The sequence below is a fragment of the Sceloporus occidentalis genome, unplaced genomic scaffold (genome assembly GCF_023333645.1).
Source record: "Sceloporus occidentalis isolate IW3139 unplaced genomic scaffold, rSceOcc1.0.p SCAF_1, whole genome shotgun sequence".
In the NCBI taxonomy this organism is placed as follows: domain Eukaryota; kingdom Metazoa; phylum Chordata; class Lepidosauria; order Squamata; family Phrynosomatidae; genus Sceloporus; species Sceloporus occidentalis.
Genome location: NW_028316981.1, coordinates 96,276,417 through 96,297,109, shown reverse-complemented (window position 1 = coordinate 96,297,109; position 20,693 = coordinate 96,276,417). Strand labels below are relative to the sequence as shown.

Sequence of the window (20,693 nt, the reverse complement as noted above, 5' to 3'; positions counted from 1 at the left end):
GTAACAGGGTAAGGGGCGTCTGGAAGAGACGCCCCTTTTTCAAAATGGGACGTCCTAAGGACGTCCCTTATGGCAGTCTGTAACCTGCCTTAGAATCCTCTGCTAGAGAGCTCTGATAAATTCCCTTTACACCAGCACTAGTCCTCTCTAAAAGGCAGTGATGTAGACTCAGTTCAATTGACTTAAGTCCAATTCAGGTCACTTCAATAACTTGACTAGGATTTGACTTGGCAAAAATGACACATTAACTTGACTTGAGACATGTATCTTTTTAGTGACTTGCTGGTGCCACTCATTTCAAGCAGCAGGGTGACTTCTCCCAAGAGTGCAGGACATATTTCTTGGAAGGAAAGAGAAAATAGATTATCGTATATACTCATGTATAAGTCGACCCCATGTATAAGTTGAGGGCAGGTTTTGGGGACAAAATTTTGGATTTTGATATGACCCGTGGATAAGTCGAGGGTACAACTTAGGGGCATGTAACAAAGGATGTAAATGACAAAGCCCCCCTCATGCACGCATACTCTCCTTGCAAAATACTATCAGGGCAGTTTTCCTCCTCCCTGGGAAAGAGAGAGACATACACACACTCTCTCTTCTTGTAAAAAAAGCAATCAGGGCTCTTTCCCTCCTTTCCTAGGGAGTGGGGGAACAGCCCCAATTGCTTTTTGTGAGGCATATGCATGTGTGTATGCCTTCCTCTTTACCAGGGAGCAGGGAAAGAAACCTGATTGATTGCTTTTTGCAAGGAGAGAGAATGTGTGTGTGTGTGTGTGTGTGTGTGTGTGTGTATGGCTGAGCAACAGCGGCGGAGGTAAGGCGAATGGTGTCTTGGGCAGAACTTTCTCAGCACTATTACCATATTGACCCTTGTATAAGCCGAGTCAGAATTCTAGGCTGAGGTTTTTGGCATAAATTTTTCGACTTATAGTCGAGTATATACGGTAGGCAATGTGTTTGAAGCAGAAGGATCCTTCTAAAGCTTTTGAAAAGCTTTAAAAGGTTCCTCTGATATGCAGCAGGGACAGGCTGCCAAGCAGACCTCAACCCTCATCACAAGCCCATTGCCAAACACATTGTTCCTCTCTGAGAAACATGCCCTGTGTTAAAAATTGTCTTCCAGACTTAAGACTTGACTTGAAAGTATCTTGCAAGGACTAGAGACTTGACTTGGGACTTGAAGGTAGAGACTTGACGTGAGACTTGGACTAAAAGACTTGAATGCATCACTGCTAAATGGGGAGTTCTAGTTGCTCCAACAAACATGGTGTGCCTCCAATTAAAGTTATAGTCATTATTTCTAGAACTCAGTGTGGTGTATTGGTCTGAACATTATATGACTCTTGAGAGCAGGATTCAAATCCCAGCTCAGCCATGGGAACACAGGGGATGGCAATGACAAACCCCTTCTGAAGAAATCCCATGATGCTGATCCCATGATGGTGACTTATGGCGATCCTGGGTTTGTGTCGCTGGTGCAGCTTTTACATGGCTGCAGCTTTTACATGGCTGCGCCAGCGACACAAAGGAAAAAGGGGCTGAGTGGCCCCTTTCTCCCTTTCCCTGCCATGTCGGGGTGTCCATGGGGCTTCAAGCCCCAAGGACACCCCTTTCCAGGCCGCGGGGAAGTGGCCTTTTGCCGCTTCCCCGCAGCCTGGAAAAGTGGCAGATCGGGGCCTTGGGGCTACCGCTGTGGCAGCTGAGGCCCCGATCCATCGGGGAAAGGGGTGGGTACAGGCCACCCCAAAGGGGCGTTCTGTAAACTGCCTTTGTTGTGGGAAATGATTTCTACCATCCCATTAATCTGGTCTCCTCAGAGTTTATCTTTATTCAGCTGTATCAAAGCAGTATGCTATGCAACAACAGTACAACAAGCCTCTTGAATTTATAGGTCCCCTTTTCCTTTTAAAACACTTTTATTCATTGTTGACTACTCACTCATCTCCCATGTTTATATCATTCCATTTGCTTATGTTTATATCATTCCATTTGCTTATTTAGGGGCAGTACAGATTGGCATTTAAACGCTGCCCCTTTTTGCTGCATAGCGTTACCACAGCAACCAAACAGCAATAACATTGTGCAGCAAAAAAGGAGCCACCTAAATGCAGCCCTATGACAGCGCTTCCTGTAGAAGACGTGTGGGTGCTCAGATGCCCACATGTCATCTACACGCCCTGCGTGTGGGCAGTGCCGCTGAATAGTGGTGCCACCAGCACATAGTAGGGCTCAGGACTGTGTGGTTGGTGTGCGGTCCCGAGCCCTACTATCGCCGCCAGGATGTCATGTCCTGGCAGTGAGTATCGGGCCTAAGAGCCCAGGCCAGGGGATTCAGCACAATATGCATCCTAGAAAACACACAACCTGAATAACGTTTTGTGATTGCCCCAGTCTTTACTAATTTTAATATTCATGTTGGCCTTGTCCTCTTTTTGGTCTTTGTGTGGTAAAAGGCACATGATACAAGTACCTTGCTGAAACTAAACTTTGTTGAGCCTAAATAAATAAAAATAAACTTTTAAATCCCTCTTATTGGCAGGATTTTCCTAGTTATTCACTTAACCTCAGGATTGTTCATGTTTGGGTATATTTCCCGAACAGATATATGTTCACCTGTCAATTAGTTTGCTATGTTTTTCTTGGCTTATGACATACTTAGCATTCTCAAACACTGCCTCCCTAAGAAAAAGAATGCATTTAGGGCTAGCTGATGGCAATTTTAGGCTGTTAATGAACCCTATGATATGTTTAATAAATAATGGATTATGCTCAATTGGAATTAGTTAATAGCTCATGCTTGCTTAAACAGACAGCTTATTATATTCCTCTTGTTTCTGTTTATAGAGCTCCCCCTTATTTGAAAAATGACAGTCAGAACTGGTGCACAAAAGAAAAGTGGTAGCACAGTCCTTGTCCCTGCTAAAATAAAGCCTAGCAACTTGGAGCAGATCTCCAAATTATATTCCAACTGATCCTTCAATATGTGGGCCTCCAGATGTTATTAGACTGCAACTCCCATCAATTCACACCATTGGCTATTGCTGGCAAAACTTGATGGCAGATGTAGGCAAAATTTATTTGACAATAAATATCGCTACACTCCTGCTATAAGGACTGGAGTGGTCAATTTCACATACCACCAAAAGAGAAAATACACAATCCTCTTTAAATGTCAGTTAGAAATAATGTTGTTGTTGTTGATGGTGATGTGTGCCTTCAATATATTTCTGACTTATGGTGATCCTAAGGTGATTTATGGCACCGTGGAAAGGGCACCACAGGTGCCCTTCTGCGGCGCCAGGACATCACGTCCACGCTACTCCATTTGGAGGCGGCGCAGCCATGATGTTGTAATGGCTGCACCCATGTGGACAAGGCGCTGCCATTTTGTATGTACTCTGTATGTACTAGCGTTGGGAGCGTCTAAAAGAGATGCCCCCAGGCAACCCTAGTACGTACGGAGTACATAGAAAACGGCCTACCTGGAAAGGGCCAAAGTTCCTCCCTAATCTGTGCTAAAACATGTGGGGAGGCAATACAAGTGCAGACTCTTGAGATATACATTGGTGTATTTTGTACCAGTGCAAACAGATACACCTGTGTAAATGGTAAGCAATGTAAACAGATACACCTGTGTAGGTGGTAGGCAGTGTAAACTGCAAAGTGAGCAGATGTCATAATATGATTCTATGAATAAGAGGAGGAAGAAGGCTGCAGGGCAAAGAATGGGAGGATGGCACACCACAAAACCCCCGCCATCAGTCCTTTCCCCAGCCCCTTCCAGCTTGGCACTCAGGGTTGGGTTCAGCCACTGGCAGCACAACAGCCACCATCTTAGCCACCGCCTGAGGTCCTGGCTGAGGAGAAGGCTGAGGAGGCATGACTCAAGTGATCACGCATCTGGGCAGCAGCATCCCACCTAGATCGGTGTCAAGTTAGGTATGATAATATTTGGAGGCATCCCAGATCCAGAATTGAAGCTGGAAGAGGTTAACCAGCTTATTTGCCCAATTGATAAGCTCCCTAGGCTTGCCTTTATTTATTTATTTGTTTGTTTGTTTGTTAGTTATCCCACTTTTCTTTCAAATGAGACTCAAAGTGGCTTACAGCAAAGTTTGGGTTCATAGGAAATCTGCTCCGCTTGTGACTATTCAGGGATGCTAGAGGGAGCAACGATTCCCTGACGATTGAGGAAGTACAGCTGCTTCCAGACACACATGCTTCCTCCACGTTTCAGGGATGTTTCATGGACGTTTTACCAGCGATATAGCCAGGTGTGGAAATCTTCTTTGCCTGCTGGTGAAGAGACAACAGAGGGGACAGTTTGAATCTTCCTTGAGAGGAAGTTCCAAAACCTAGGAGCAGCCACTGAGAAGGCTCTCTCTCACGTTCCCACCAACTGGACCTTGGAAGGTGAGAAAACCTGCCCCAAAGATCATAGGGCTCTAGCAGGCTCATATGGGGAGATACGGGCTTTCAAATTGTCTGGACCCCTACCATCAGAGGACATGTGCTCAGTCTCAGGGCCACCCAATTGTCCTTGCCATGACATAGCAATTGAATGAGATTTGCCTTGAGCTTGGAAAGATTTGTTTTTTTGGACCAGTTATGTTGGGGATTCTGAGCAGACTTCAGGGCGGTCGGGAGCAACACCTATTCCTGGAAGAGATAACTGTGCTATCTCCTTGCTGTTGTTTTTCTTCTTCAGAGAGAGAAAGAATATACATGTTTACACAGGTGTAAGTCCCACTTTTGCACCAGGGGCTAAATCAAATATGCTGGCACATCATACTGTGTCATATGTATATGACACCCTGAAACAGGTTTTGAGGGTGCCTGGATTGCTGCAGTGACATCCACTTATGCTGGGTTCTTGTGTTTTACCAGCCCTGAGCTTCTTAGTGAATGCTGGATATTCTATAGTTGTTATTTTTTTCACATTTTAACTCATGTATTTATGTTGGCATAACTTTAGGGTTTCATCATGTGTGTTTTAGTTTGTTTTTATTTATGTATTTGTATTTATTAATTTGACACAAGTTGCTTTAAGAAATTGGAAAACATTTTTTTTTACAAATACATAAATAAATAAACACGGGGATCAAATTCAATTCTGCTAATTAAATGGTGTCTTTTATTCATATTAAAATAGCATTTTTATCTGTAATTTTACTACAAAATCTTAACATACAAACAGAGATAGTTGACAGAACAATCTTAACAACTGCACACATGATTTCCCAGTGATGCTAGAAAAATAGATATTGGATTTTATCATGAATCAGTGTTTCTATTTGGTGAAATCCTGATGCAAAATAAAAAAAAAACATTTCCCAGGTTGTTGAATTTATCCTTAATTTGGATTCACAGGCTGTTACTACACTGCACACATTTAGTGGCTTACCTACTGTATTGCTTCTTGATAAAGGAACATCTGTGACATCTCCCAGCCCAAAACTAGATCCCATTATTATAAACCAAATCCAATACTTTCTTGGCCTTCAGCACTTGCTGCCGACTCTGTGATATTACTTGAAAAACTAAAACATCTTTATTGCTGGTATTGAATCCTGAACAATACATGAATTTCAACAATTAGCATGAACATCCCCATAAAGGATCCTCTTCAATGGTAATCTGCTATATATTTGATTTACTGTCAACTTTCTCTGAAAATCTCCCTTCCTACCTGTGAGAACATGAAAGATTATACTATAATTATATATCTCAGTCACTCTAATGACTCCTTAAGATTGCTTTGAATAGTGCATAGTGATTATAAAGGCAGAGAAGCAGGTGAGAATTATATGTTCAGCATGAAGCCCTGGTGGCATATGAAATCCAAAAGAAATTATATGGGGAGGGTTAAAACACTAAAAATGATAGTATTTTGCCGATTGTGAGCAACTCAGGGCCTATATGTAAAAATAGCATTGTTTGGTTTCAGTTTTGAATGTATATCCTGCCTGTCTATGTCACATAACAATAAAATAAAGATTAAAAATAACCATTATAATTAAAACATTAAAGCTTACCCAATGAAAACACATTGATCAGATAGATATAGCATCTCACAATAGATGTAAAACCTACATCAGCAGCAAATTAGTTCAGATGCCAAAAAGTTTATCTGAATGAAAATGTCCTTTCCTAACAGACTGAGAGAAAGATGCAGCCAATTTGGCATCTAGCACCAGAAATCCAGAATCTGGAAACAGTCACCGGGAAGATTCACTTTTGTGCCACTCACAACTGTTCCTTTATAGTGAGGAGAGCCTTTCCCAGGGATTAAAGCCTGGGCAGGCTAATATGTCAGAAATGGTCTTAGTATGATGTTTAAGTGTGCTACTCAAGCATTCCTCTGAACCAAATATGATGGTGCCATTTCTGCTCAGAATAATGGATGGTGATTATAAAATAGGGTAAGATGAGTTAAATGGCTCTGCTGGTAGGTGAATATTCAAGATACCTCCAGTGTCTTCATTAGCTGGGAGAGCTAGGCTATTTAATAATCCTGAAACAGAAAATAGTAAATTGAAACAATTAGATTCTAAGGACAATAAGTGATGGTGGTAGGAAATCTTCTTTGGTCAAGAGAGACACATGGAGAGTTTGAAAAAGTTATTGAAGGCCCGAGACAGATGGTCGGGAAGGGGTATGTACGTGCTGATTCTAGGGTTTGGGAGCATGCAGCAACCACACGCTCCTGAACCCTCGTCTGTATGGACACCACTATCATGGTGGCCTCCCATCCATATGTGGGCTGCCATGATGATGCAAGTGTGGTGCTGTGTCTGCACATTGGGGCACCATGCTTGCATCACTGATGCATCACAGTGCTCAATGGTGCACTGATGGCAGCACCTGTGCAAGCCAAAACCCACCACTTTTAGCAGGTTCTCTTTGTTGTGGAAGGAGCCTGTGCAGTTTGGTTGCTGTGGGCTCCCTCTGGAATGGAAGATGGTCCTCTATTTGAAGGGCTTTCAAGGTCAAGGCCAGCTTACAGATAAAGCACATAAAAATGGAAAGGAGGGAGGAGCCCAGAAGTTACCCATCAACAGGAAGAACCTGAACAGCAAACAGTGTGTGCTTCCATCACCTAATCCCTGTTTTCTTCAATGGTGAAAGGTGCTGTATTTCTATGTAAATTATAGCAATTTTAAAAATGTTTGCATCCGTATGTATAAATTAATATGTTACCAAAAGTTATAAGATCAGGCTGACAAGTTTCCAACCTGGCCTGTAACACTAGGGGGCTTGGCTCTGCAAAGCTTTAAAGGAAACCAGCATGTTTAATGAGTCCAGTGGCAAACTGGCAAAACATTGGTCCTGGACAGATGGGTCTATAGTGCGCCCTTGTCATGTGCTAGGGGTTGGCCAAGGGAACACCACCCATAAGTGCCTCTCCCCTAACATGTGATGAGGGTGTCAAAATGGCAGCACCCTGTGGACACTGGTGCCACCATTTTGATGCAACGGACGCTTAGCATCCACATGCCATGCCCCTTGTGATGTCGCGAGTGCACCATTGTGCACTCCATTGTGGCTTCCTCACGCGGCAAAACAAGGCGCTGGCAGACTGCCCTTTTTGGGCGGTCTGTACCCCACCATAGTTTCACTGTACAACTCCACCCACACCTGATTTTAGAAATGTAGTGGCATCAGATCCATTAGGCATGAGCCTGTGGCAGCAGTTACAAAGTTTGAAGAAGAAAAACCTTCACTCAAGTTTGAAAAAACTCACCCAATCAAAAATGGCCACCCAGAAACAGCTCTCCTTCTCCCTGTGCAGCAAGTGGGATTGCAAGCCTCTGTCACCAGTTATAAAGAGCTAAACTGCTAGTCCCCCTCCCAGTGACTCACAGTCAAACTAGCCAGAAGATAAGAAAGAGGGGGGCTGGACTGGGCTCCCATAAAAAGACTTTGTAATAAGGAGCTTCTTCATCTGAGGCTTTGTTTATTGTGGTAAGTTTGTATGTAAAAATCCTCTACACAATACAACCTAATAATTAAAAACAGTAATCATGAGAACAGGTTCCTTCATAGGCTGCTATGTATCAATGGAAGGTAATAATATCATTATTTCCATTAATTTAAGAAATAAAAGGCAACCATACTTTGATGATGACTATGGTTTTCTTCCTTAATTTGTACTATCAACTTGTTTTTAAGAACAATTTTCCATAAATTCATTAACCAGTTAGATAAGATAAAGGTCTTGGATTTCTTCCAGTGTCTAGTAATAAATATCCTGGCTGCTAGACAAAGGAACACAATTGGATCTTTATGAAGGAAATTTTCATGTTCTCTCTGAAAAATGTGTAACAGGTCTATAGCTGGGTTAAGAATGACTTTTTGATCTGTGATAAATGAAGTTTCTTGAAAAACTAAAAGCCATAGAACATAACCACCACATATAGAGATATGGTCCCCATTGCAGTATACTCCAGAGAGGGTTGTAATGCCACTTAAGAATCAGCTTAAACATAGGAGTTTATCACACAGGTCAGCTCCCGTCATGCTCCTGTCGCCCAAACGTCACCAAACAGCAACAGGAGCCTCCTGGTGGGATCGATCCTGGTGCTATTAAAGGGGAACGCTTCCGTTTTTGTTATGGAAGCGTTCTCGTAATTGTTTTAAAAAGGGGGCTTTTTTAATAAACTCCATATGTTACGTAATACAAAGAAAGATTGAACAAATGGGTCATTTAAGCAGAGGTGATTCTATTTAACATGATTGATTGGCATATTATGATCCTTCTCTCATACTATGTTAAAATCCCCTGAGACTGAAAAAGCAAGCTTAATCATATCATCCTATGTCTTGGTTATCAGATCTTAGTCTTGACCCAGGGAGTTGATAATCACCAATTACAAAGAGGCAATTTTTGTTTGAAAGACAGTATGTAACATTTGTGAGTGTGCAGACTTATGGGTAATTTGACACATCTGCAGCCTTTGGGTGTGCCTGTTCTCTAAGTGAGTCTCGCCTGTTTTTGGAGAAGAACCAAAATATAAATCTTGAATTCTATATAAACCTAACTTTTTCCAATCCTTGAAATAAGCCAACTTGCCTACATTTTAAAATGAGGATTGTTTCAAGAAAGCCACAATAGGAGATGACACCAAATTAATTTATTTTGTCAATTCTTCTGAAAAAATATTTAAGAAGGAGTTTTCTCATTAGGAGAGATTAGTATATTTGAAACTGAGAGGCCTACTATGCTCATTAGGCTACTGGATCCCATACTAGTAAATTCTATTAGTAGACAACCTTTCACAGAATCTTTATTCCTTAGTAGAATAGTGTCTCCCCTTTTCCTTCTGCTTCTTCTCTCATTTAGATTGTAAGCCCAAGGGAAGGGAACTGTCACATTAATGATTTGTAAGCTGACATGGGAGCCTTTTTGGCTGAAGGATGGGGCAGAAATGCTTTGAACAAACAAACAAATAATATGCATCACCTGACAAGCTTTGTAGTAAAGACCCAGACTGGGAATTCGTAATCCAGCACACTTTTATTTCTGGCACAGCATTACCATTGCAGTTCTTGTTTTTTTACCATTGTGGACAAAATGTGAAATACTATATATACTCAACTATAAGTCAACCTCATTTATAAGTCAAGGGCAGGTTTTGGTGCCAAAATTACCAATTGATATGACCTGTGGATAAGTCAAGGATAAATCTTAGGGCCTGTAATAAAGGAAGTAAAGGACGAAGCAAAGGAAAACGATGCCAAAGAACTTTTAAAATTCCAGCAAGTATAATTGTTTGTGCTCACCTTAAAGGCTGGATGGATAAGAGTGCAAAGGGACTTCTTTTAGATGCTCCAAGGAGGGATTAAGCTCTCACTTTTCACCAAGGGGTGGTTTCTTATATATTCTCTCATATATATATATATATACACACACATGAGAGAGAGAGAACTAGAGGTAGTACTTACATTGACCTGTGGATAAGTCAGCCCAGGTTTTGGGGGGCAATTTTTTTGATTAACATTTCTAGATTTAAATATGAGTATATAAAATAAGGCTTTGTCATTGTTATGAAAGGAACCTGCCACATTAATTGTTTGGAAAAGGTAATACATTTTAGGGAAGATAAACATTTTTATAGCAGAAATTCTGCCACATTATGATCACTTTAGCTTTTGCTATTATCTTAATTTTTTCTGTATCAGATTTAATGTTTTAAGTTAATGTGTCCTCCCCATGTTTTCTTATGATGAGTATACCCACATAATTCCATGGCCAGTATGCGAACATTTCTGAGGAAAGAGTAAAGATATTCCCACAAGACTGAAGTGGAAGGGACACAGGGATCTAAGATTTGAGGTTGAAGCTCTATCTAGAACGGAGAGCTGATAGGTTTTATATATCCTATGGACTCTGGAACTAGTGATGGAAGGTTCCAAGTCCTTTGGATGCTGAGAACAATGAACAGCACAATTTTCCTATGAAAGCTGCACATCTTGCCCTGAACACTATGTGGTTTTGCTGAAACCACACAGCTTCTCCTTAAAAAATGTTTAGCCTTCCTTGAAAATTGTGCAGCTTTTGGCCCACAAAGAAAATTGCACAACATTTAAACTTGCAAAGACTGCAGCTCTAGTTGGCCTGAGTTTCTTTTACTACTGTGTAACATTGCTTTTCTCCCCTTCCTACTGACAATGCCAATTCAAAGCATGTGTACATGTAAACTTAAATGTCACTCAGATTTTCTCTTGGTTTCGATCATTTTTCCCACAAATCCAAATTGCCACAATGTTGAACCCTTCACCATGTTGGTTTTTTTATAGCGATGTAGTGTGCATTTTTGCATTTTGTGCATTTTCCCCAAATGTATGGCAAAAATTCACATATGTGGAGGTGGGGACTGTCAGAAAGCTGTACAGTTCTCTGAGTATAGTGAAAACAGAGAGAACATAGTTTTTACTGCAAAGCTATGCAGTTTGTCATACTCTTCCACAGTTCTAGAAAAATGTACAGTTTACGTTGTGCCAGGACCAAAAAGCAACAACAACAACACCTTGTCACAAAGTTCTGGGAACTTTTGACATCTGTTTTACTTCCTGCGTACATTTCTTTGCTGGGGGTGTCAGGAACTCTAAATTCAACCCCATTCAGGACATTGGAGAATTTCTATTCCATCCCTACCTGGAACACAGCATCAGGGAACATAATAGAATTGTACTTTTGATATTTCATCTGGTCTCTTTCCAAATTAAAACTAGTATCCTGGCCATCAGCCTAAATACCCTAAAGGCATCAGACCCCTTCTGATCTTGGAAGCTAAGCAGGGTCAACCCTGGTTAGTACTTGGATGGTCATTGAATAGCAGGTGCTGCAGGCTATACTTCAAAGAAAGGAACTGACCAAATTACCTCTGAGTATTCCTTGCCTAAGAAAACTGAGGTCACCATAGGTCGACAGGTGATTTGAAGACACATACACACATATCCTGGCCATCTGTGATTTCACATGCCCTTTCATCTCCTTGGGCACAGTCTAAATTTTAATCCCTAGAAAACTCATAAATTTTAGGGGCATTAAAATCTCTAGCATCTTTCAACATTGTTGAAACTGCACTACCTAACTGAAGCAGGTTTGACAGCATTTCAGGCATGGCTCCATCCTGTGGAGTCCTGGGATCTAGAGTTTGGTGAGGCACAATTATCTGTTAAAGATCTATGATCCTTTGAATTATATGGCACTAAGATTGACTAGTTTATTCACTAATAAATGAATACAATACATTGTTTCTTTGTTACCAATTTCCCACAGAATTTACATACCAGTATATAAAAATAAATTATAGGAAAATAAGCTAAATATACTGTATATCAAAATATAAAGTCAACCACATTCAAATATTGCAGGTATTTACCATACAGCTATGTTGGTTGTTTATCAGATCAGTTGTAAAATTGTTGAACTGCAAAGTTTCATGCAAAATACCACACTCAAAAGCCTTTTAACTCACCGCAGCTGTCACACTTTGCCCCATTTTGACCTGTTTGACACCACATTACCAGCCTCTCCCCACTCTATTAATTTGGGAGATAACAGAGAAATATAAAGTAGTCTTGTTGCAAGGCTAGGTCAGTCGGCTCCAATGGGGGCCACTGGAGAAAAAAACATCTTAGTGAAAGAAAAGCCTCAGGGTAGGGAGAATGGGGTAACTATTTGTCAAGCTAATTTTCTACTGACACCACAACAGTCACCTTCTGCCTTTGCAGTTCCATATCCTTTGCATTGCATGGGGAACATTTTTTGTCTTGCACCATGAGAGATGGGAAAGTTATGGCTAATGCACTTTCTTTACGTTACAGGTTTCACACTACCATTTGAGCCATGCGATGTGTTCAGTGCAACATTCTGAGGTGTAACTCTCTTGGCACACTTCCTTTTGTGCACAAGCGGCAGTCAATTTGATCTTCTCCATTATATTCAGCTGTACTGCAGCCAGCTGCCAACTTAGAAAGCCTTCACCCTGTGTGCTCTCCTTGGAGCAGGATGTGAGTAGAGCTTTGGAGCTGGTTTCCTGGTGTGTCTCCTGAGGGCTTAAAGGAAAAGAAAACCAGTACTCTATCCCAGACACGTGCACCTACAGCAGAATTGGAGAGACCCCTTGCTGGAGTCACAAATAGAGGATTTACCCTCCACTATAGAAATGGAATAAGCTCTTGAGCAAAAGCCTGAGCTGACTCACTTCCAAGAGCCCTTCTGCACAATAGGAGCAGCAAATCCTGCCTTGCACACCCTATGCCAGCTATTAAAGTGAAGAGAGCCAAACAATACAAATGGAGAAAACATGGAAGAGGTAAAGCGAAGATAATTTTCAAGTCCATAAGTTTATTTCTCTGGGTTTCAAAATAGGGGTTAATCCATCTTTATACTTTTGCCCTAAGGCCAGACTTGATTCCCCCCCCCCCCCTCAGTTCTGCTTCAGATCACAACCTGACAATCTTTTCACACATGACGTGACACAAAGATAAAGGCGAAGCAACTGGATTTCTATGCAGAATGTGAACAATTTCCCTGTTGAACAAAATGACTCTTTCATACTGCACATTTTTGTCAAAGTTGCACCAGGTCACCATTTCTTGGTAAGGGAAGCAGTACCAGAATATGGGATATACACTGCGGGATAGTATTGTTGTTATTTTTCTTTCTGCTCTATTAAATGAGAAATTTGCACATGTTGCTTCTGCTGGTCTGTCATTTGATCACACATTCAAATAGCATTTATCTGATTATGCTGACTGCAGCTATCAGTCTACACACTTATAGCAACCCTATTTCCTTGAGACAATTTAACTAGAAAGAGATACATATCATAGAGAGCTTGTCTGCTGAAAAATGAATCAGTTTTAAACATCACCCTTGATTCCAAGTGGAATCTACAATCTTAGAAGGCATATTTCTTTAAGGCCTCCATCCCATGCACGATTATATAACAACAGAATCTCTTCTGTTGAACTTCATAGAATTTCCTTTCAAGTAAATGTGTATGGGAGCAGGTGTATAATCTATGACACCAGGGTGCTCAAGTCTCATTTAGCCTAAACCAAACCCAGTTAAACTTGCTCACTTAGATTTATGCCAGTTTAGTTTCACTGAAATAATAATAATAATAATAATAATAATAATAATAATAATGTGTTGATTCTAACTATTTGTGCTACTGACTTGGCTTGCAATTTCAGAGTAAAACTTCTTCAGTACTGATTTGTAAGGTATTCCTCATCCTTAGAGCTTTTAAAAAATTACTTGTTACTTTTTGAAAAGGTAACTTGCTCACCTTACTCTTTATTTAAAGAATCCTTTATGGATAATGTACTTTTAAATCTAGTTTTAAATCTTGGGAGGGGAATCACTGAAAAAACAAAATTGCTCCTCCATGATTCTCTAAAAGCAACGTTTTAGACATAAATATTAAACTTTTTCGTGACACTTTTTTAAAAAGCCAGAAATGTTATGACAAACATATGTAATATTAAGTTATTCACATTATGATACACTTCAAGTTAAAAAACACATACAGCACAAAAGAGGGCAATGGTCTGAAATGTCATGTGCAAGACTGATAAGCTGTCTGGTTCTTGTGGATTGGGCAGTAGCCTCAGCAAGAGCAGTCCTCTCTCTCTCTCTCTCTCTCTCTCTCTCTTGCATTCATGGCTTCTCCAACAAGGAAAGAGTAAAACATGGGGCAACTCTATTGAGCTCCCTCCTCCAAGGCCCAATAGTCTGGTCTGATTTCTCTTTGGCAGCTTGCTCATTGTCGCACCTTCACAGAAGAAGCCATGGGCTATGTGCACATGATAGACATCAAACAGAGCTAACAGCAAAGGTGGGAAAAGGAGATACCTGAGGCATTTACTCTTTTGCCTTCAGCCTGGAACAAACATTTTGTAACAGGGCAAAAAGGAAGAGAGGAAGAGCAAAGGATAGAGTGACCTTTTTTCTCTTCCACCACTCCCATTCAGGAAGAATTGTGATCCACGGTACAGCTGAGAGCTTCAAGGTCATTGCTTGTGGAGATTATCGCACATTTTTCAATAGTGGGATGGAAGCAGGATTGACACTCCCTTCAGTCCATCTGTTTTGGTCCAGGCCTCAGAGGGAGAGAATAACCACTGGACCTCATCCCCTTCCCCACCATCATTCCCTTCTCCTTTTGTGTCGTGTCTTTTAGATTGTAAGCCTGAGGGCAGGGAACCGTCTAATTAAAAATAATAATTGTAAGCCACTCTGATAGCCTTTAGGGCTGAAGGGCGGGGTATAAATACCATAAATAAATAAAATCAACAGATCTTAACGCATCACATGGTGGCTAGGGAGTAGGTATCCTGTAGTCAATCCGTACTTCTGCTGCTGCTTTTAATGAATGGGAAAATCCAGTGAATAGCTGTCAGTCCTGCTGTTAACCCATACTTGAAGTATGTGCCATTCAAGGGTAATTCAGAGAGAAGGGGAATTTAAAGCGGTTTGAATGCACTCCCCACTTTCCCAATGAAAGCAAGACTTCTTAGGGCTGAGGAGACATCTCTTTCGTCTGGGTCAGGAAAAACGAGATTTAAAGGGGTCTGACTGCACACACGCACCTCCCACACCCAGGCAGCCCTTTCATCTGGGGCAGGAACAACAGGATTTCAAGGGTTGTGACTTTACTTACTTAATTTCAGATAGCTAACAAGTAAATGGAATGGTAGTGTGATAAGATCCATAGTCAGCCTGTAATCAATTTGCAATTGCATGGTAATGTGAAAAGAATCATTGCTATTTTGGGGTGTTTGAAAAGCTGCAACGTTGGGAGGGATGCTTAGAGCAATAATCATGTCTCATGATGCAAATAATCATGTTAAGTATTGTGTTACTTTGTGGAATGAATGCTCTTACGTTCTTTTTACCCCCACCCCGTAGCATGTGTTACTTTAGTTTTGCTCATCTGTATTAAGCAGTTTAATTCAGTTAAAAATATTTTTAGAAAGATTCATTTTTCCTAGTCACCTTTAAAGAAGCAATTAATGTCAGCAGATTTATGTCCTTAGAGCATGAGCACAGATTTCATAGAATCAAAGAGTTGGGAGAGACCACAAGTTTAGATATACTTCCATGACTGGCCACAGGCACAATGAGCATGGTGCAATGCCAGCCAGATGAAAAAGCTTGGCCAATCTCATTGCAAGAGGTTCTTACTAAGCAGCCATGTATGATAGCTTTTTTAGAGCAACAAGATTTCATAATAAGTTACTGCCACTGGTTCCACAAAAGGCTTAATTCTGGACACGAGACTATATTATTTTTCCATCAATGTATATAGTCATTTATAAATAATATAGTGGAACTACATGGAACAGCTTTGATTCTAAACTTTGAAAGAAGAGAAAGAAGGGGAAGAAAAGAAGAGACAGAAGAGAGAGGCAAAGATAAGAAAAGATGAAGGTGACCAAAATGGAGTTAGATGTGCTTAGGTTTTGTTTCACCTGGGGATAAAGGATCTGGCCTGTTCATTGATTACTGCTAATAAATACGTGGTGATATTTGGCTATTCACTATTTCACAGGAAAACCAAGGTTGCCATTTTGGCCATATGAAATAGATTACAGTGTCCATACTGGTGCAATCCCTTTATTAGGCCAACTAAAAAAAGTCTACTATGATGTATTACTCAATATGGATTAACCCTTTGGCTATGTGACAGAATTTATGTGACTAGTTGATTTGACATATTGCCACTTTTCCTCAATATGCTTGTGTTCAGTATTTCATAACCTGGTTAAAATGTAGAAAGGGCATAAGCTGCTTGATTTAAATGTGTTGGAAAATGTGGATTCTTATTATGTTCTTAAAATCAGAAGGTGGAGAAAAGAATCTCCCCCCCCCCCCCAGTACTGTTGATCTTTACATGAAAAAGTCTGTCCAAACCGAAACCTCATACCTCTAAGTCTGCTGTAAGAATAGATGTAGACATGCCATGTAAAATAACCCAAGATATCATGCACTCTAAGAGCCTTCCATTGCAGCAGTTTTCAGACATAGCAATGTTGGTCTATTTCAGTATAAAAAGATATAAAAGAATCCTGTAGCACAAGCTTTTATGAACTCTAGACCACTTTTTCAAACACAACCTAATAGAGGACACTGGAGTCCACAAAAGTCTATGTTAGAAACTTCTTTGTTTCAATATGAAATATACTAAGGATTTTTAAAAACATCTTTCTAAACATGACATTCATGATCTCATCATTTCAGTAAATGGAAAATCTATTTCTGATTGACATGAAGACATTCAACAGATGTTGCAGAAATTATTTTCTCAGTTTTATTACAGTATTTGTATCACACTTTCCCATCATAATGGTTTTCAAAGTGTTTCACCATAGTAAACCTGAATTGTAGATTAATTAATACACTTCCCATTGATGGATTCAGTGAAGTATATCCAGGCTCTGGACGTAATGTTGCCAGAAGATTGTTGACCTGCCGACTTGAGAGAATACTAAGGAATACCGCCTTAGTGGTACATTGGAAGCCTTTAAAAAGGCTCTTCCAGCAAGCATACCCTCCCGACTCTTTTTAGAGAAATATTCCCCAATTAGATTAAGATACTTGATAGCCTATAATTTTGACAACTTAATTTCTTATTTTAGATAATTTTATTGAATATTTATTATTGTAATTGAATGTTTTAACTGTTTTTATACTGTATTATGATGTTTGTCATAGTTTTACCAGATGTGAACCGCTTTGATCTTGAGGAAAAGCGGTATATAAATAAACAGTTTATTATTATTATTATTATTATTATTATTATTATTATGTAGCAAAGTGGTTTATTTTGCTGTTGTTGTAATAATGCCATGTTTCTAATGTAAGTAAAAGCTAGTATTAGCGTGAATCACATCCCACCTCACACATCACTAAGGCCAGTGGAAGTGGTTTTCAGCCTATCCTATCCCAGATGGTTGTTGTGAGGATGAAACTTCTGTGGGTTTTTATTTCCCTGAGTTCTTTGAAGAGACAACACAACAAAGATGATAAAATGTATGAAATTAAAGGAAACTTGTTGTGCACTGAAGAAAATAAGTTGTATTTATGATCTACATCAGCAAGAGCCTAAAATCTGAAAAAGAAGAAACATTACTGAGACTCTGACACTATTAAGTGACATAGAAATGAAGAGTGGGGATGTTGTTTGAATATGCTGGTAGGCTGTGTAAACCTGAAGCAACATTGTAAAAAGTTTGAGTTCAATAAAAAGGATTAGAAGTTTTGATTTTTTTTTTTTTAATAAAGAAGGCTTCAAGGTCCCTTCAGGAGTGAAAACCTAAGCCTTTGGAACCTGGTGCTCTAGGCACCCACCTGTCACTTCCCACTTTCTCTCCATAATTGTCACTTTTTATTGATCCCTTTTAATCCCTTTTTCTTTGAAAATCTGTTGCCAGCTGATGTTTCACTACACCAAAGAGAATTCTCTCTTTTTTAGTATGTGTACCCCCACAGGTAGTCTCTTGCTGAGAGCGAAACCATGGCCACCAGCTTTAAGTCACTTTATTGTGTGGCTTATCCTTGCATTTTTATTTAGGTGATGTAGGAGAATTCTTTGACGAAAATGGATATGGATTTCTTCATAGGTCTTTTAAAATTTATTTCAGATCTTTGTGCTCCAGCAAATTTTCTTCAGCTCACTCAAGAAAATCTTTTACCACCTCTTTCTGAAAACGTGGGTTCATTTTATATAGTTGCAAATGGGGGGCGGGGCGGGGGCGGGAAGATTAATCCATATGCACTGAAGTTACAAATGTTAAAAATATTTATTTACAACATTTTTTTAAAAAAAATGAAAAGTACAGCATCTCATTTTAAGATATTGTGGACATAATAAAAGGAATAAATCTCTTTATGTACAAAAATACAATTTTCGTATGAATCAAAGTTCCTGAATAAATTAAACTAGCATCAGACACAGACAGTGAGTGCCCCACATCTAGTGCTACTCGAAAACAAGACAGAAGTAATGGAGGTCACGATTCATATTGCATGGACCTAGTTCCTTGTCTACCCTGTTTAGGGACTGATCATGTCAGATCCAGAGCCCTGTCTGGGAGAAGCAAAGCTCCACCCAACGCCTTTAGAATTTATTGAGAATTTGGTGTGCTAAGTCTCTAGCAGGAGACCCTGTGCACCCAGCCGAATCAGCCCTCCCTAAGCCTTTTCAATGTATTGTCAAGGCGTTCAAACCTAATTTTCATGCTCATTTTTCTTCATTAGAGTTCTACAAATTGTAAAATTGACTTTTCACCTCGTCTGCAGCAGCAAATCTGTCTCCTTTCTTCCCTTTTCAAAATCATATTGATGCCTAAGAGCTCAGGTCACTGGAAATGAAAGAAACAAAGTGGGATTTGTGATGTGTCCCCCCCCCCACACACACACACACAAAAGAGGGTGAATGAGAGAAAGAAAGAAAATCCTTAGAAAGCAAGATGGGGGGAAACTATCAAAAATGGGATCTGCTGCCACAGTTATCACTTGGTGATTTGATCAAAAGACTATATGTACCAAAGACTTACATTACACATTTGTTTATTATATCCTTCCTAGTTTGATCTGTTTGTGACCTTTGGATTGAAAATGACAGATCTACGAAGCTTTGATTTGAAAAACCAAAGTACAACATGTGAGTATCTAGAGCTAAACCCAGAGCTTGGGAAAGCTACCTTTTGGATCACAACTCCTAGAATCCCCCAACCAACAAGGGGGATTCTGGCAGTAATGGTTCAAAACTTGCTGAGCATCTACAACCCAACCAGAACAAGCTGCCAGAGTAGGATCACTGATAATGGGGGGACTTTCATTGCAGTGAGGACACCGCACAATGTAAAAAACTGCCTTTACAGTCTAATGGTACTGCATAAAGCAAGAAGTGCTCTGCAACAAGTCTTTTGGGAGGCTGTGGAAGGAGAAGAGGTGCTCTGTGTGTCCATAAAAATAGTCTTCAGAGGATGCTGGGCTGCTAGGGCTGGAGGTGCAGGCAGACAGGGCAGAAGAGGTGGCCGGAGATGCTGTGGAGATCCAGGAGCCGGCATCACTACCGGGGCTGGGCGGATGATCTGCAGAGCTCAGGTAGCTGGGCAGAACCATCTCCTTGGGAGGCTTCTGGAGGCACTGGTCAGCCAACCTCAGCGTCTCCGACAGGGCCCAGATGTAATTGTGAGCAAAGCGCAAGGTCTCGATCTTGGTCAGCTTGGTGTCGTCAGGAAAGGTGGGCAGGACACTCCTGAGCTCATCCAGGGCTGCGTTGAGGTTATGCATGCGGTTCCTCTCCCTGTCGTTGGCCTTCACCCGCCGGGTCTTCTTGATGGTGTGAAGGACAGCTTCGTTCTTGACCTTAGTGCGGCCCCTTCGCCTCTTCCGGTCTTTCTCTTCCTGCCCCTTGACAGGGCTGTGCTCTGGGGAAGAGAGGCCCTTGGAGGAGGCCAAGGAAGGGATCTGGAGGCTGCTGACTTCATCATCCGTGAGGCAAAAGGACACTTCACTGCTGTTGTCGAGATCCGAAGAGCTGGTCTCCATCCTGCGAGGAGAGAGGCAAAAGAGATACCTTGTGGTGATCATGGTTTAAAGCAAAGGAATAGACAGAAAAGGAGGCTGGGAAAGAGGGTGGTGGTGGGAAGAAAAACATAGACACAAATTATTTTAAAGTAGTACCAATGTTGAATAGAGATTATTATTATTTATTTTTTTAAATCGATGTTTTAAAAAGAATTCCAAAGTAAGGCTAACGTATGATTATTATTGTGAAGTCGAAGGCTTTCATGGTGGGTTTTTTGGGCTCTGCGGCCATGTTCTGGAAGAGTTTATTCCTGATGTTTTGCCAGCACCTGTGGCTGGCACCTTCAAAGAAAGATGCCAGCCACATTCTCTGAAGATGCCAGCCACAGATGCTGGTCGAACGTCAGGAATAAACTCTTCTAGAAAAACCCACAAAAATCTATTATTATTATTATTATTATTATATTATTATTATTAGATTTGTGCGCTGGACTATGACTTGGGCAAGTTGCTCTCTCTCAGCCTCAGGGCAAACCCTCTCTGAACAAATCTTGCCCAGAAAACAGGTTTGCCTTAGGGTTGCCATGCCCCAGAAAGGACTTGAAGGCGCACAACAACATATTCATAGCCTACT

At 40.7% G+C, this 20,693-nt stretch overlaps 1 protein-coding gene across 1 annotated transcript; it reads right to left on the bottom strand.

Annotated features, from left to right (window-relative positions):
* Positions 1 to 19,408: 19,408 nt before the first annotated feature.
* NEUROG1 (neurogenin 1) lies at positions 19,409 to 20,089 on the bottom strand. The gene has a single exon (XM_089503314.1). It carries the CDS (start codon positions 20,078 to 20,080, stop codon positions 19,409 to 19,411), a length of 672 nt encoding a protein of 223 aa, XP_089359440.1. The 5' UTR covers positions 20,081 to 20,089.
* Positions 20,090 to 20,693: the final 604 nt, after the last annotated feature.